At 35.2% G+C, this 17,934-nt stretch overlaps 1 protein-coding gene across 37 annotated transcripts in view; it reads left to right on the top strand.

The window, feature by feature from the left end:
• Nucleotides 1–17,934, top strand: part of CTBP2 (C-terminal binding protein 2) — a 257,292-nt gene that overhangs the window by 156,494 nt on the left and 82,864 nt on the right. For 33 of the 37 annotated variants that reach the window (XM_087871608.1, XM_087871600.1, XM_087871607.1 and 30 more), the window contains one exon: nucleotides 13,711–13,879. The exons of 3 other annotated variants lie outside the window; for them this stretch is intronic. In XM_087871608.1, coding sequence (XP_087727734.1) covers nucleotides 13,822–13,879 — 58 coding nt within the window. In that variant the 5' untranslated portion in view covers nucleotides 13,711–13,821. Of the gene's footprint in view, nucleotides 1–7,647; nucleotides 7,781–13,710; nucleotides 13,880–17,934 lie in introns of those variants that run through there. One more of the 37 variants, XM_087871625.1, reaches the window with a different exon arrangement.

The raw sequence follows: 17,934 nt of genomic DNA, 5'->3' as shown, positions 1-17,934 counted from the left end.
AAGTTTAGGAAGTTTTAAATTTAGCTTTCATATAAAAATAAAATAAAATAAAATAAAATAATATTTGTGCAGCTTTCTGAGATTTAGTGTGTTTCTGTAGTGTTTCACTCTAACTACACAAACACACAAAATCTCACAAAGCTGTATGTGGAATTTTGTGTGTGTAAAGTGTGAAAGTTGGGTTTTGGGGCTTTTTGTGGCTGTGTGAAGTTCCTGCTTGTTGCAGGGGCCATTTTGGGTCTAGCACAGCTACTTTTACATTGTGGATGAGCCAGTTGTGTTGTGTTGTGTTGTGTTGTGTGTGTGTAAAGCGTGAAAGTTGTTTTTTGGGGCTTTTTGGGGCTGTGTGAGGTTCCTGCTTGTTTCAGGGGCCATTTTGGGTCTAGCACAGCTGCTTTTACATTGTGGGTGAGCCAGTTGATGTTTTTTTAATTTTTATTTGGTGTGCGTTGGAAGAGGGATAGTCTTATACGGCGAGTATAGCCCAAACCCTATATTTTAACAGGAAAAGTAGGGGGTCGTCTTATACGCCCAGTCGTCTTATACGCCGGAAAATACGGTATGTTAAATCAAGCAGAACCATATGTACCTATCACTACTTATAACTGCTTAATATTAAATCCCAAAATATTCTAAAAGTTTGAAACCTCTCAGGAAAAAATAGGTCCACAGAAATTGAGACAAAAGCAGCTATTTTGGTTTGAGGTTGCCAAAGATTTCCCCTGAATTCATAAATAAATCTATCAGCGTCAAAATGACAAATTTATCAAGGAAATGTCCCAAATAACCCATGGGTTTAGTTGGACTTGGTAGATTACTGTATTTTTCGGAGTATAAAATGGACCTTTCCCCCCCCCAAAAAAAGGGTGAAAATCTGGGTGCGTTTTATACTCCGAATGTAGCCCCGCCCAGCTTCTCAAACAGAGGCTTCAGTGGCTGAAAAAAGCATCAGAAACCAAGGAACCTGTTGCTAAAATTCACCTTTGGGAACAGCTGATTGGGGGTATTCCGGGAGACTGATCCACCTGCCAATCAGCTTTTTTCTTATTTTCCTCCCCAAAAACTAAGGTGCATCTTATATGCCAGTGCGTCTTATACTCCAAAAAATATGGTACATTTTCTGTTGACTATCTTTCATTTGCATTAATTGGTTCCTAAGAGCCCTGGTGGCTCAGTGGTTAGAATACAGTACTGCAGACTAAAGCTGCTGTTGGCTGACTGCCAGCAGTTTGATTCTCACTGGCTCAGGGTTGACTCAGCCTTCCATCCTTCTGAGGTCGGTAAAATGAAGACCCAGATTTTTGGGAGCAATATGTTGACTCTGTAAACTGCTTAGAGAGGGCTGTGAAGCGGTATATAAAGTCTAACTGCTATTGCTATTGCTATTTGCAGAAATTTCAAGAATGCTACCTAAAGCTATTTACCTGAAAATAAGCCCTACTAAACTCAGGTAAAATACATTTATGTATATTGTAATTATTTTTTTTTACCGTTATACTCAATCCGTTCAACATTACAGATCTTCATAAAATCAGTCATTTGTTTAATGCTATTTTTCCTGGAAAAGGGGCTCAAAAATGGATCTGTGGGTCATATTTTGGGTATCTTAGTAAAGTTTATTTTGTTAGTAAAAGGATATAAAAAGAGAATCTAAATATAAAAAGAGAAAAAGTTTCTTGCTTTCTATGAATTTAATTTCATTTTCATTTTTCAATACCACAGGATTAAAGAGCCTTGTACAAGTAGTCCTTAACAACAGTTCATTTAGTGACCATTCACACTTACAACCGTTGCAGCATTCCCATGATCACTTGATCAAAATTCAAACACTTGGCAACTGGTTCAAATTTATGACAGTTGCGGTGTTACATGATCATCTTTTATGACTTTCTGACAAGAAAAATCAATGGGGATGCCGATTCACTTAACAACGGTGTTACTAATTTGGCAATTGCAGGGATTCACTTAATAACTGGCAGGAAGATTCGTAAAATGAGGCAAAACTCACTTAACCAATGTTTCATTTAGCAACATAAATTTTCGGCTCAATTGTCGTAACTCAAGGACTACCTGTAAATGTTTCCAAATATTGGTTTATTCTGGTAGCCTGTAGTTTGAAGACTGATATTTCTTAGATATTTCTTCTGCCTTTTCTCTCTCATTCATAGAACTATTTTTATTGTTCTCATAATCCATTAAATGACTGGTCTTATTTTGAACTCTTTAGTCTTGAGGATATCATGCAACAATGATTTTTATGTAATGTATTAAACTTCTATAAAATATATTTTACTCTCTTACCTATACCATTTCTTTAGTCACACATATCCTTAGAACTTTTTTAGATGATTGTTTATTTATTTCATTTTGTCTGTTAGTTCTTATCAATGTCTCTGTTTCCTTATCTGAAGAGAATGACCAAGATTTGGATTTTTGAGTAATGTTAGAGTGCTGCCTTCAGCTTTATTGGGGTGCCAAATAGTTCTTGGCTAAACTCTTGCCTTAATCTCCTATACACATATATGTTGTATCATGTATGTTTATTATTTGGGCGAAAGTAGTAGTTGTGTTAAATATAAATCCCCAGAGTTGTTTTCATTCTGTGGCAACATATAAGTACCCTTTTAATCCATCCAGGTCAATTTTTGTGCCTTCCCTCTCCAATGGGTAACTGAGAAGTTATCTCTCCATATTCATTATGAATCTACATTTCTGGACAATGGCTTAATGAATCCTACTTTCCTATCTTTCCCAATTGAATGTACACTGCTCAAAAAAATAAAGGGAACACAAGCAGAAGACATCAGAGATCTGAATGAATGAAATAGCCTTATTAAATACTTTGTTCTTTACATACAGTAGTTTATACACTGCTCAAGCAACTAAAGGGAACTACTGTACGTAACGAACAAAGTATTTAATAAAGCTATTTCATTCATTCAGATCTCGGATGTCTTCTGCTTGTGTTCCCTTTATTTTTTTGAGCAGTATATTTATAAAGATTGAGACACTGCATTAGGCGATTTTTGGAGTTTTCCAAATGTTCTTGGGAAATAATGGAAGTGCAGAGAGAATGGAAAAAGTAGAAGGGGAGTTAAAAGATGTTAAGGGGATGATGGAAAAAAATGAACAACGAATACAAAAAGAGAAAGAAAAAGCAGAATTGACAGAAAAAAGAGTGGGAGAACTGGACTATAGACTCACAACAACCAGTAAAAACCAGGAAAAAACAATTATTTGTTTAGAAATGGATCGTGCAGATTATTATGTAAGATTTCAAAACATAGAAGAGAAAGGGGAATATTTAGCTGAGAAAATGGCAGAGTTGTTGGCGGAAGCAATGGAGGATATTAAGGAAAACATATTAAATGAGATTGATGAGATATTTAGAGGACACACTAGATATGCAATGAGAAACAATTTACCTAGAGAGGTACATGTAAGATTCATCAAGAAAGCAATAAGAACAGAGATATTACAGACAGCAAGGAATAATCCAATAAAATACAAAGGTAGAGAGATAGTGGTGTTGAAACAAATACCTAGAAGAGTCAGAGATTTGAGAAAAGAGCATCAGTTTTTGACAAAATATTTAATCAAAAAAGGAGTGAGCTTTAGCTGATTAATACCGGAAGGAATATTGGTGAATTGGCAGGAACAAAGACACAGACTAGATTCATTAGAGAAGGCTGAATTATTTTATGATGCAGGACATTTTGATATTTAAAGTATAGTGTCAATCAGCCCTGGGTCTTTTGCACAAAATAATTTATAGATCAGAAATAATGTATGTCATCTTTTAACACAAATATACCACAAAATCAAATAGATATAATAGGAATAAATAGCATTAGATTTACGAAATAGATGTATCAATAAAGGGATTTGCTTCAGGTAAGAAATAAATAACACTCATACTCATTTTGCTGTTTGTGTACTGATATTCAATGCTTTGTTGCAATTTAATTCCTTACCAAGCAACCAAGTAGAAGGAGATGAGCAGTTCCCTTGGAGAGCACATTGATCCTTTGAACTGGTTACTTATTCTTTTCCTAATTAGCTATTAGTCTAATCATTCATGTGTTAGCCCCACATCATAAATTTTTTATCTTTTTAACATTTCTTTCTGATGTATCTATTTGTAAAGTATTACTGGGACTATTGTCAGCCTCCCAAAGTTGAATTTGCTGTGCTCTGTCAATCTGTACCACTTTCTTCCTTTATCACTTTCTTAATCATTCTTGTCAATCCTCTGGGACTCCTTCAGCTAAGAATCTCATCCTGTATTGAAGTAGAATATGCAATTCACTGTCTAATCGGTCCTACTACATGCATGTAGCAATAGCAGCAATAGACTTATAAACCACTTTACAGTGCCTATAGCCCTCTCTAAGCAGTTTACAGTGTCAGCATATTGCCCCCAACAATATGGGTCCTCATTTTACAACCTCAGAAGGATGGAAGGATATATATATATATGTATAATACAGACGCACGCATGCACACACACATATTATAATGCAATATAGTAACCAGGCTGTTTCAATAAAAGGCATAATTTAAATTGGGGGGGGGACTTCTGGATCTACAAGAGAACAAGCAATCTAAAAATAAGAAAGCAAAATTAATTAGTAAATGTTGATCAGGTTCTTCAAGTAGATTCTGTGACATCCTATGGTGCATTAATTTATACTTAATTTATATTTTTTGAAGATAGTTTAAGTACATTCCATAACCCCTTACAGAGGGTATGTTAATTGCCTACATTATGTTGGAGGTGATTTAACAGTGTATGCTTTTGAACAAAAACAGTGCCATATCTGTACAAAAATTTGATGAATGTTTTGAGTAAATACAAGTGTGTGAATTGTTTTAGTACTTCTTTTGAACCTCAATTTAAAATGTCTTTATTTTTTCAACCATGGTAGGCACAAAACCTAGAGTTGTTAAAATTAATGGGCAAAAGTAATTTAAAACACTGATGTTTTATTTATTTATTGTCTTACTTATTTAGATACTTTGGTTTATATGGTACTCCAACCACAAAGACTAAGCAACTAAGGAAAAACCCATAAGAGAAACTGTTAAAACAGTGATAATGATGGGGGGAAGGGGGGGGCTGTTGCCATGAATACAATTGGAAGAGTTTATAGTTTGAACAACATATGGCCCCCTTTTCTTTAGAATTACAAGTGCATTTACAAAGAACAGATGTTACCAAGCAATATATTGGTTGTGTTGGTAGAATGACTTTTTTGCTCTTCAATCTATTATCCTTTTTCTTGTTCTTTGTTTTCTGTTAACATATATTTCTAAGAAGCCATTGAAATACATTTTAGCAATGAGTTTTTTAAACTTCTTTTTATATTGTCATGATTAAGTATTTTTTCTGTCAAATAAATAAATAACTACTTGTCTAGGGTAATGTCCGAGCACTTTCAGAAAATTTACATTTTAAAAGACACTGCTGGAGACTAGCAAGGATATGCAATTACTGTATGTAAATCACTTCATTTGTTTCTTAATCTTGCCGAAGACAGAAGAATTACAGTTTTCCTCCCATGTGCATCCTTCTTCATATTCAAATACTTGCACTGAAACTGCACGTCCATTCTGATTTCTTTCTATGCTTTTAATTGTATTTAGTACATTTACTAATATTATTTTTGAGTTATTTTCAGATGGGTATTTAATGTAAAAATCTCTTAGATGAAGTGTTATGTGTCTGTATCTGTTTATGCTGCTTACTTGATGACTATTTTTTTAAAAAAAAATTACATAGTGTACTTTTATGAGCATGTTCTATTTTTAGCGGAAATCTTAAGGTGATATTTTATTATACTGTCAAAACAATAAATACTGAAGGTTTACAAAGATTAAAACTAAGTGATAAAATGTGCCAAATCTCTGGATAAATTGCATCCCAGAGTAGTGAAATAACTACCTGTTGCTGACTAAAGCTTTATATATCATGTTATGTTTGAGAATTCCTTGACAATTGATGACTTGCTAGATTATTGGAGGAGAGATTATAGGACATCTACTGACGCATTTGTTGACCTTCTGATTTTCAAGTTAGTTTAAGGATGGGGTAGATGGTATGAGAATTAGGTGATCCCAGTTTGAGTATTGTTTGGTTAGCAGAATCTGAGAAAGACTGATGATTGAGAGAATTCTTAAAATACAGGATGTCACAGAGAAGATTGAAACTTTGTTTGTTTTTCAGGATAGAGAAAAAGGTGTTTTAAATCATATTTACTATGGTCTTAAACTTTAAAAATTCTGCTCTAGATCTGTCATACATGTAGCCCAGCAGTCCCTGACTTTTTGGGTGCCAGGGACCAGTTCCATGGAAGGCGTTTTTTCCGCAGATTGGGGAGGGCGTGGTTTCACGCGCTGCCTGGATCCCGTGTGTGCGCGGATGGGGCTTCGCTCACTCCCCCACTTCCTGGCAGGCCACAGACCAGGAGTTGGGAACCCCTGATGTAGACCATGTCCACATAGTGGGTGGATGAATAGATAGATCAGTTAGACTGGACTGGATATAATTCCCAGAAATTACATCACCAGCTATTTTGCTTAAAGTTCTAATAATTCTAATCTAACATATTTGGAGTTCCCTATCAAATTGGTCAAATCTGATTTAAATAAATAAAATTAAATATATATTTAAAGATACATGATTAGCATCAAAGCAAGATTGCAGTTCTGCTTCAACTGCACATATTTTAATGATAGTAGCAATGGTCAACTGTCATGTTAAAAATAACAAATCACATTTGCCATGCAGTTTTCTGCTTTGCAGATGACATTTGATGAGTACAATGGAAATGGCCAGTGTGCCCTTTATATTTAGGAGAAGCAAAGTAATGATGCAACTGGACAGCAGCATATACTGTACACAAGCAAGACCAGGTGTTTTGTTTTTGTTTTTGCTAGTGTTGTTTTTATTGAAACTATTAGACTTTAATGTAATGTAATGTAACCCTGCATTTTACCTGTTTCCTACCTTCAAATGTTAGGCTTTTGCTGATTTTTTTTTTTTGAAACGTATGATTTAAAAAAAGTCACTAGGGGATATAGACAGAGTTTGGGGCCACTCACGTGACCCTGGCTCCTCAGATTACTACACACACACACACACACACACATATTAATCACAGTCCATTTTTAATACATAGCGGAAAAAAGAATCTTGAGAGTTAACAAGTTAATACTATATGGTACAAAGCTATTACAGTTTATTATTAAACCATGTTGGGTTTTGTGCTTTAAAAGTGCATTGTACCATGTGAAATAGTCGGTTCTTCCATAGTTCTTAAAAATATTTGTGTTTTTTCCTATGATCAGAGGTCTGCCTTCTACAACTACTGGAAGCCTTTGGAGTAAGCAGCTGCAGATGTGTGCCGTATACAGCAAAACACTTTCTTTGTTTTCAAATCAAAGCCTCCACTTGCCCTGCACTAACATATTTATACTTTGGGATTTAATAATTTAAAAAACACTGATGGACTATGTAGTCTTTTGCCTGATTAGACAGTAGAAAAACACAAGCAGAGTCTATCCTGTGCAGAGGAAAGGCAAGAAACTCAGACAAAGGTAGTGATGATGGTAAAACTAAATATATCTTTGCTTCTCTTGTTCTAGTTCAAAGGTATGGAAAAAAGAACTACAAGTATGCAGTCACACTATGGTTGCTAATCCTAGTCAATTACTGGAGGCCAGAAGCAATCTTTCTTCATGTAGTTGTTGATCTCCCTTTAATGAGCACTAAAGAGAAGTGAGTAGAGATGGTGGCTCTTGTAATGACAGTGATAAGTATATAGCAGTGCTCCTGGCCATGATGTTTACTAGTGATTTTCTTTGGACTGAGACAAATGCATGTTTCATTGGATTATATTACTCCTATGTGGAAAGAAACTTGTTTCCTTTTCATTGCCAAAGAAACCCTTCAATGTAGATTAGTAGTACTTACTAATGTATAGTAAGTACATTACTCCAGTGTAAGTAGAAATTTGGGGGGGTTTTTTGGCTGAGGCAACACAGTCTCCATTGGGGCATGTGACTTAATCATTACTCAAGTATGAGGAGAAAGTTGACTTTCTTTTAATTTTGATAACAGTCATCAGTTGCAGGTTTTTGCTAAAAAAGTTTTATCAATTTTTTTGCTCTTGATGAAATGGTTAATTAATGTTTTATTATGTCAAGAAGAATGATGGTTAGCAGAATCAATTGCAATTTTGTTACTTAAAAATTATAACCAATAAATACATCATTCTGTCTTTTTTGGAAATAAGTGGTGGTGGTGGTGGTTGTTTTCTTATTGGATCACATATTGTTTGATAGTGTAAACTGGCAGAATTTAAGAAACAAAAATCTTTAAAATAACTACTTAAGTATCCCTAGTTTTCACAGTCAGCTTTGAAGAACAAAATAAGTTTTTTGTTCCTAGTCTAAGGCTGCTTCCAGGCAAAGTGCTTGTACTTTAATCTTTTTTTAAAAAATAGCTTTTATTGAACATTTTCCAACTTTAAAAAACACAAGTACAAAAGAAAAAAAGGGGGGGGGGGGAGAAAACAAATACAAATACAAACAAATAAAAAACACAAGCAACACAACAATGTAATATAATTTTACAGCTTTCCGTATCAGCATGTATATTCTGCTTTTGTAATTCACTATTCAATATTTGCCTTCTCATAAATTTTAACAATTTTAGTAATACTATAATAATTATAATAACATTCATTCTGATTATACATATATACATTTGTCTTTATATTATATTAATTGGTTTTTGAACTTTTATTTCTTGTTGTGGCTTCTATTATCTAGCCACTTGTACAGTCTACTCCAAATTTTATAATAATCCAACTCTTCTCTTTCTTTTAACTCCATAGTCGTCATCCTGTCCATTTCAACACATTCAAGTATCTTCCTAATTACCATTTCATCTGAGGGGGTATTTATTTGTTTCCAGTTTTGTGCAAAAACGATCCTGGCAGAGTTAGTATGTGTAATATTATGTATTGATAATTCTTACCCATTTTTGGATCTAGTATGCCTAATAAACATAATTCTGGTTTCAATTCTATCCTATGTTCCGTGATTTCTTCCAGCCATTCCTCAATTTTGAGCCAATATTTCCTGTTGTTGGGACATGTCCACCACATATGACAGAACCAGGGGTGGGTTCTACTTACCTTTACTACCAGTTCGCAACGGGGACGTGCGTGCGCGCGAGCAAAGCTTTCACGCACTTGCACTTGTCTGGGTCGGTGAGTGGAGCCTCCCTCCGGTTTTACTACCGGTTCTATAGAACCGGTCCAAACCGGGGGCAACGCACCACTGGATAGAACGTTCCAGATTTATGTCTATATCTCCAACACTCAGGAATAGGTTTGGGAATATTTTGGCCAATCTTGCTGGGGATAAATGCCATCAGTAGAACATTATATATAGATTCTCCTTATAGGCTACCGCCACCGTAAGCTTATAATTTCTTTCCTACAATTTGTCCCAATTTTTTAACTCAATGTTATAGCCAAAATTCTTGGCCCATCTTACCATTGTCTCCTTTACTGTCTCTTCCTCCATTTTATATCGTAAAAGAAAATTGTATATTTTGGTAATCATTTTCCCTCCCGTTCCTTGCAATATTTTGTCCAGTTCCAATTGTTTCTCATATATGCCATATTGTTCACAATATTTTTTGAATCTTGTCTTAATTTGTAAATAAGGCCACCATTCCATAGCAATTCCTTGTTTTTTCAAGTCCTGAGTCAATTTTAATTCTCCTTTGTTATCCATAGTGTTTTCAGTCAAAAAAAATTGGAAGGTATTTTGTCTTTTGGGAAATTTTCTCTGGGGGGAAAAGAGCAAAGAAATTAAGTGAAACGTGAGCATTACAAGTGGAAGAAGATGTCAAAACTCCTATAGTATTTAGGGAATAATACATGGGGAATAAATGATAAGAACCTTCTGTGGAATCATAGCTCCAATTTGATCCAGAGGAATATCCACCTGTTCTTTTTCTATTGGCTTCCTTTGGGTTAGAAAAACATTAAAATTAAACTGAGAAATCAGGAGCACCATCAGGAAATGGTGGCTGGGATCAAAGAAGTTAAGATGACACTTGCTCCATTTTTATGCATGTGGTGGACACAATGCTTTATGTACTAATGGTTGCCATTTTTATTTTTGGCCCTTTCCTGTAGGCCTTTTTGGAGAAGAATTGATAACAGAAAATTCTTTACATTTATTTATGTAGCATTCTTATTTGCTATAAATGCAAGGGGATCCCTTCCCATTTTGTGACATATAATATCATGAGCTTTCAGTTTTTAAAAGCTTCATTGCTTAGAATACAGAGGGTTTCATACTTTTAAAATGTGGGATTAATTATTAATGAGAATGGGATTTATGCTTTTAGAATCTTCACATTTTGAGTGAAAAATCAATTAATTATTACTATAAATCTCTGTGATTATGCTGCCGTCCTATTGCTGGGAAATTGGTCATTTAGTACCAGGAAATTGTCCATCTCCTTTCAGTCAGAATTCAGCTCTTGTTCTTTTTTTACTATCAATGTGATGCATAATTGATAACCATCTATAATAATAACAATATTCTCCATGAAATTGTAATCCTGGTAAGCAGTGGATTCGTAATAGTCAGATCCCTCCCCTCCCATAAATGGTATTGTATTCCATTTGTTAACTATTAATAGTATATTGTTTCTGGAAGACTGAAGTTATTTTTTCTTCTTCTGAGATGTTGTGCTAAAGAAAACAATGAAGATTGTGGCTGCTAGGGAGTGTGCTTTTTGACTTCTGAAAAAACACAATGATTATATTCTGTCCTTTGTAGCATTTTTAAGCCTTCTTTGCTTGCATTGTAAAAGAGAGCAAACAATACAGTTCTGAAAAAGCCAATACATAATGACCCAGTCAGACAAAAAAAATCATATCCCTGAATATGAACACAATCCCTGCTAACATCAAAATATACCAGTGAATCAGAAGCTATCAGATAGAAATATAGACTGGATTAAATGTTTTATTTTACACACACACACACACGCACACCACCTTTATTTATTTTACAAATAATACAAGGCAGCGAACATGTCCAACACACCTTACTCCTCCTATTTTTCCCTCAACAACAACCTTGTAAGGTGGGTTGGGCTGAGAGAAAGTGACTGGCCCAGCTAGCTTTCATGGCTAAGGCAGAATTAGAACTCACAGTTACCTGCTTTCTAGCCTGGTGCCTCACTATCACTATCAGTGTCTATAAATTGATTGTGATGCATTAAACTTTAACAGAGGTAGATTGATTTCTTCAGTATGATTGGGGGGAAGATATATGAAATACCATCCTCATTGCAGTCATTTGGAGCCTATCTATCCATCAAAGATGCAATTGAAGTGTTTATTTAACAATATTAGTTGACTTAGTTACAGTGTAGAACACAACAGACAACATACCTCGTCTAGCTTACTTTTTAAATCGGGAAAAGAGAGTTTTCTTTAATGTCTGCATAACTTTATGTAAAACTTTTATATAAGCCAATACCATATACAGTACAATGGTATCTTATTTTTTAATATGTATGTAGAACAGTGAGCCATGGTATCCATCAGAAATACTGTACTAGTGTTTCTTCTCTTCCAATATTTAGTTCTTTTTAATCGATAAATGATATTTGATGCCTGTTAACGATGCTTAGTTCCCATTGGATTGTGAAACTCTCTTAATATATGCATAATATTTTGTAAGGTTACCTTTAATCCTAATGCATTTTTGCTAAGAAATTAAGTTTGCTATCAATTGATTTGTGAATTACAAATGTTTTTGATATTCAAATAAGAGAAATTTGCCAAGCATTTAGGAGGTGTTATGTAGGTGGGAATGACCTTGGAAGATAGGCTGAAGAGTTGCTATCTAGGGAATGATCAGAAGAGAGACGGCATAGCCAACAGCTGCATAGAAGACAGACCAAGAGCTTCAGGAGAGACCTTCCCTAGGTTCTTGGGCTCTGACAGCAGAAGAATTATATTTTCAGACTTGCAAGATGAATGTCATCCTTACCAGGTAGACTACATAAGAAACACAACCAGCTAAGCTAATTCTACTACATTGTAAAGCTACATAAACCGAATCTTGCAAGTCTAAAAGTACAGGTCTCCCACCATCAATTTTATAGGCTGAGAATTTAGGAAGACTCTCTTCCCTGAACTACCCTATGCAGCTGTGGGTTATGCTGTCTCTTACCTGACCGCTGGCTTGGCAGCATTTCGTCCCCTCATTTCCCAAGGTCATTCCTTACATACCATTACCGATGAAGAACAAGATCCAAGTAACACAGTAAGGAATGCTCAGTCAATTGTTTTTCAGCCTTATAAACTAGAATCAGGCATTTGTTTTCTAAAAACCTTTTAAAAAACCTTTTCAGTTCTGAGCTCAAAGAATTTTGGGTTTTGGTAATAACACCTTTTTTTTTTTTTCCGGGACCTGAAATTAGAGAAGAGACTTTTTTCAGCAAAATGACTGCTTGCCAATCTTTTTGCAAGTATTAATTATAAAACCCTAAATACTTTGGTAATATAAATATCTAATTCGGTGATCAGGTACTGCATCAAGTATGCAAGTATTGTATACACAACATTTAGGTCACATTTCTCTTGTTACTACTTTCTCATCTTGGAAGGTATGTGTTTTCACTGAATCACAGGTAAGCTAGTTTTACCTAGTGAAATGTTAATGTCTTTGATATAGGATTGCTTGAAACCTGATGTTGGTCCAACGCCTTTTTTTGTTTGTTGTTTTAACTTTTCCAATTTGCCTAGTCTAACCCTTTCGATTTCCATTACCATCCCTGCCAAAGAAGGCAAACAAGTACATGGAAGTTAGCTGGTTACTCCAGTACTTGCTTCCTTTGCTTCCAAGGAGGTGACATGATTACTCTTTTTTATCAAGCTTTCTTGTCACCAGTAGAGAAGTGTTCTGCCATTACTTAAGCTTTTTTTAAAAAAAGAAATATTGCTTTGTCTAGCCAACATGCCTAGTGTCTGCAGTTTCTCATCCATGCTTTAACCAGGTCCAACACCATACACCTTCAAATCCTAGAAAAGTTCTACATGCTGCCATCTTTGGTTACATACAGCCAATTATAGGTTAACTGAATAAGTTAAGATGTAACTGTTACAGCAATTCTGCTTTTTTCAAAAAGTTCTGTACCTCTTCGCATTTTGTTGGGTTCAATACTGAATAGATGGCTGATGGATTATGTGTGCGCCTATGTGGGGTTCTTGTTTCTGATTCATTTCTCTCTGTCCATGTGGCAATACATTTTGTAAAACAAATATATTTACTAGCATTAAACCTTCATTTGGTGATCAATAGTGTAGGACACTAGCCAAGCATTAATTTCAGATTCCATCTATTAGATACATAAAATCCCAAACCACACAGAGAGAGTGTTACAGGTCATATTTTGATATTATATGGGTATGTATGGGTAGTAATTATGCAAATTCCCATGAAGGCACCAAAAGTCCCAAACAATTCAATTTCTAGTTATGTAACTCAAGGGCTAAAAGCACTGAAGATACATCACATAAACAGAAGTAGCACCTGGAGACGTTTTCAGTGTAGATTTATTGTTTTACCAAGGGCCAACAATCTACAACTCTGTTCTTGTTTCAGGATTCAAACTGACGTTATGCACTTGGACTACTGTGAATTTCCATAAGTTCTCGTGGGATTGCTTTATCCTTTGATTCAGAAAATAGTGCAAAACTAAAACACAGTAGCGCAATGGCACTTGTGGACAAACATAAAGTCAAGAGACAGCGATTGGACAGAATTTGTGAAGGTAAGTCTTGATGTAACCTTTGTTTCTAATGAAATATTCCTAACGTCTACAGAATATTTTCTACTCATTAAGTTATATTGAACTTGATAGAAAGTAAGTGCAGCATTCATGGTTTTATTAAACAACAACACAAACAGAGTGCTTCATCCCAGTTACATCTTTGCATCTAATAGCTGTGCTTAGTTGGTGTAATCAATGTATGCTTTCTCTCTCTCTCATGCACGCACATTTTATCTGAAAGGGAGACAATCCTGAATTTAAGATGGCAAATCTCAAAAAGGAAGAGTAGACAGAAACCTATCATAACAATGGACAAGTATTCTGTACTTTGCCCAGCTTTCTCACTTTATTATTGTACTGTTGCCAGCTCTAATTCTACCAGTTCCCCTTTCAATAGATGTATGTGTGATAAACATATATAGATATAAATATATTTTAGAAATCACTCTCTAAAAAAGGGCAGGGTGAGGACAAAATAATAAATTTATATTAATTGAATTAATGTGCTGATTAAACTTAATTGCCTGTAAAATAAGGTACTTCATTTATAAAATTTATTGACACTTGAGTTGCATGTACCAGCCATTTCTTCTCATAAACAGATTACTCCTCCGCACAGGAGTATGCGGTACACACATTCCCTTTTCTTTTCTTTTTCAAGTAGAAATAACAACAACAAAAGAACAACAAAGACGGATTTGGACTAACAGGACGGTAGTATGACTGCCCAGGAAGGGATAGAAAGAGAAAGTAAAGGGACATGCTACATAGAGATGAGCAATAGAAGACTCTACCTGAAGAGAGAAAGAAATCCTATTTAGGAATCACGGATTACAGAAATATCTGTAGGGATTTTAGGGGGCAAGGAGTAATGAAACAAGCATTTTGCCGTTAGGAGGCAAGCTCCACCTTCATTGTACATGTGTTGCAATGTTGCATGCATGTACAAAAAGGATGGACCTTGCATTGTGACAGTGCAATGTGCATTCAGATATCTTGACCAAAGCATTAGATTCTGTGGATATCTCTGCACAAGGGTTACATTCACAAGATAAGAAGCCTCTCACAATTAGTGACTGAACTTCAGGATAATCTTCAAAAATATTCATGATTTTTAGCAGCAGTGTCTTTGGCCATATGTGAATATCTCTTTTAATAGCTAATGTCTCTCAATATCCAATGTCTTTCTTTTTTTTCTTACATCTTCCTCTGTTCATTTCACAGATGGTTATTTGGGGAGCAATCCCTCATTTGCTGTTGGGTAAACAGGCTATGTAATTTTTCACAAAGACTAGCAAGCAATACTTGGGAAAAACATTGTACTTGTTTTGTGCAGTGTTAATTTTAGCATTACTCCAGGGATAAGCTAATAACTGCATTTGGTTTAGCCCTCTGAAATTCTGAATCTCTTTACATAAATTGGTTTGAAAGCACAGAGCTCCAACTCTCAAATCCACAGTTACAATAGTGACTTAGTAATCATGGCGTTTGAGAATCTCTGTCTGCCTTCAACTGCTCGAAATCTTACTATGTTATCAAACTTGCAATCTATTGGCCTATATGCGCCAAATCTGAGAAGATGTCAAGAAAGAACACTAAATCTCACCACAAAGGAATCATTTAAATATTTCATATATGTTTAAGTACCATATCGTTATCTCATGAAGATAATTTGGGATGGTGTTTTTTTTTTTTTCATTCACTGGAGCTACTACAAATGGATATTATCCCCCCAGGATTCAGGACTATGAATATAGGTTTCAAATCCCAAAGAGTACAGTAGGATGTGTGTTGTTGATTTTATACAAAAATGGATTCCATTGTGCATTCAGATGTTTATGCTGCTTTTCACTATAGCTGTTTTTCACCATAGCTGATCTTAAAAGGATAGCTGGTCTTAAAAGGATAGAGTGCCTGCTTATTCTTTTTTCACCCATTAATTTAATTTAAATAGCTCCTCCGCTGTTTCAGTTATGTGATTCTGGGCACTCACACAGTTAGCAAGAAAGAGAATAAAAATAAAACAACAAAAACATATTGAACCAGATTAAAACCATAAAAAATAAGCAGCAACAAAATTGCAACTCATGTATCACAAGTGATGCAAGCTCCATACTACAGTCAGATGCCCAGTCATAATATCAAAGCCCTGACCTCAGAACCTTTTGAAAGGCCAGCAGGTACCATGGCAGAAAAGAATCTCTTCCTTAGCCCCATCAGGTGATACCCCTTAATATATAGAATCCATAACATGCTTCTTCTGCTGGACCTCATGGGATGGGCAGATAATCAGGGAGACGCAATCCCTCAAATAACCCAGTCCTGGTCTTGTATGATTTTATAGGTCACTACCAACATCTTGAATTGATCTCGGAAGCAGGCTGGCAAGCAGTGCAGCTTGTAGGGCAAGGGCATAAAATGCACTGATCAAAGAGTGCACATAATTGCCCACATGACTGCATTTTTCACTAGTTGCAGCTCTTCAAGGACATCCCCAAGTATTGTGTGTTACAATAATCTATTTGTGAGGTGACCAAGGCATCAATGTCTTAGTTGGATAATATCTCAAGATTCCAGTTGAAGTTTTTCTGGCAGGTTTTTGCCAAGGGGAATTCTTGTTCCCCTTCCAGTATACTCTAAACAATCTCCACCCATTGCTTTTCAAAGTTATGAACTGTATAACCATCAGAATGTAGCGAAGTGAAGGTTTGTTTCCCATATATGGGCCACTTCATTGATACCAATATAACTTGGGAAGCAATAAAGGGAAATACATCTCAAACTCATAGCAAGGGTGTGTGTGTTGGGTTGGGAAGCTGGGGGAGAGGGGTCTTCGTTTCATCATGTAATACAGAAAAATGTAAAAGTCATTGCAGCTGTCAGTTTAATTAACCCAGTCAAAAGTGGGTTAATCTTCTCCAGAGCAGAGTGAAAGTATGCATCCTTTGTAATCTCCTCCAAAAGAAATGCTGACAACTGCCAGAACTGTATGGCACAAGAGAGAAAGAGCTGTGCTCTTCTCATCAAAATGCCATAAATATGCAGGTGTAGTGCTCTATCTCATCTCTAAAGCAGACTTTGAACCTGACTTAAAAGGATTCTATCAGGCAGCTTTAGATTTTTCAAAAGCCACCCTTCCAGTTTGAAGTTTGCTATCAGATGTGGTTGCTAAGTATACAAGGAACTTACAAGGATCAGAGAACAACCTTACTAACAGAACATTAGTTACAATTGAAGTTTAGATTATTTTATTCTGAACAATGGATTTTCAAGTCTTTCTCTTTTGTATTTTTTTTCAACTACAAAAATACTTTTTCTCCATTCTGTAATGGTGCTATTTACATAAAGCCAGAGAGACATTTGTTGTTTGCCAACTATATTTGCAATTTGAATTTCTAAATGCATTTGCTGCTGTCATACACCATCCAACATGCTTTTACAATGACTATTAAAATATTATGGGAATGGTAGATTATGATTACATGCAGTTAATAAGTACTTTAAGGGTGTATTTTCTCTAGCTAAGGTTCATAGGATTTCCCAGTCTTCTCAAGCATTTTCTTGAGCTGATTTTCTCAAATGGTGATGATTGCATAACACTAGAAAGATAAGAGTTTTTTAAAAACATGATGTAGTGTATATCTGAATGATTTAAAGTATGATGTAGAATAATGGTAATGGGGGAGAGAGATAAGAAAAACACTCATCATTAAAATTTCTAAATATTAGAATGGGTTACAGCAAATTACTATAGTAAATCTGAGTATCTTATACAGTATTTAATGTTCCACTTTTAATATTTAGTATATTTTGCACTATACCAGGAGAAAAATGTCTGTTTGCTTTTGTATTATTGTAAGACTCAGAATCATAAAACAATTTCCACAGAATTTCCACATAATCTGGGAGATAGGACTGGTATTTAGTATATCAGCTAAAACAAAAATGCGACAACCAATGACTTTGTTGCTTAATGTCCTACCCTACTCACTTTGACACAGAAAAGAACATGGTTTTGGTATGCATAGAAAGTACTATAATAATTATTAAGATTT

This window comes from Pantherophis guttatus, chromosome 6, assembly GCF_059756535.1.
Source record: "Pantherophis guttatus breed Tessera chromosome 6, ASM5975653v1, whole genome shotgun sequence".
NCBI classification, from domain to species: Eukaryota; Metazoa; Chordata; class Lepidosauria; order Squamata; family Colubridae; genus Pantherophis; species Pantherophis guttatus.
The sequence above is the reverse complement of the archived record's forward strand: the minus strand, read 5'-3'. Positions and strand labels throughout refer to the sequence as shown.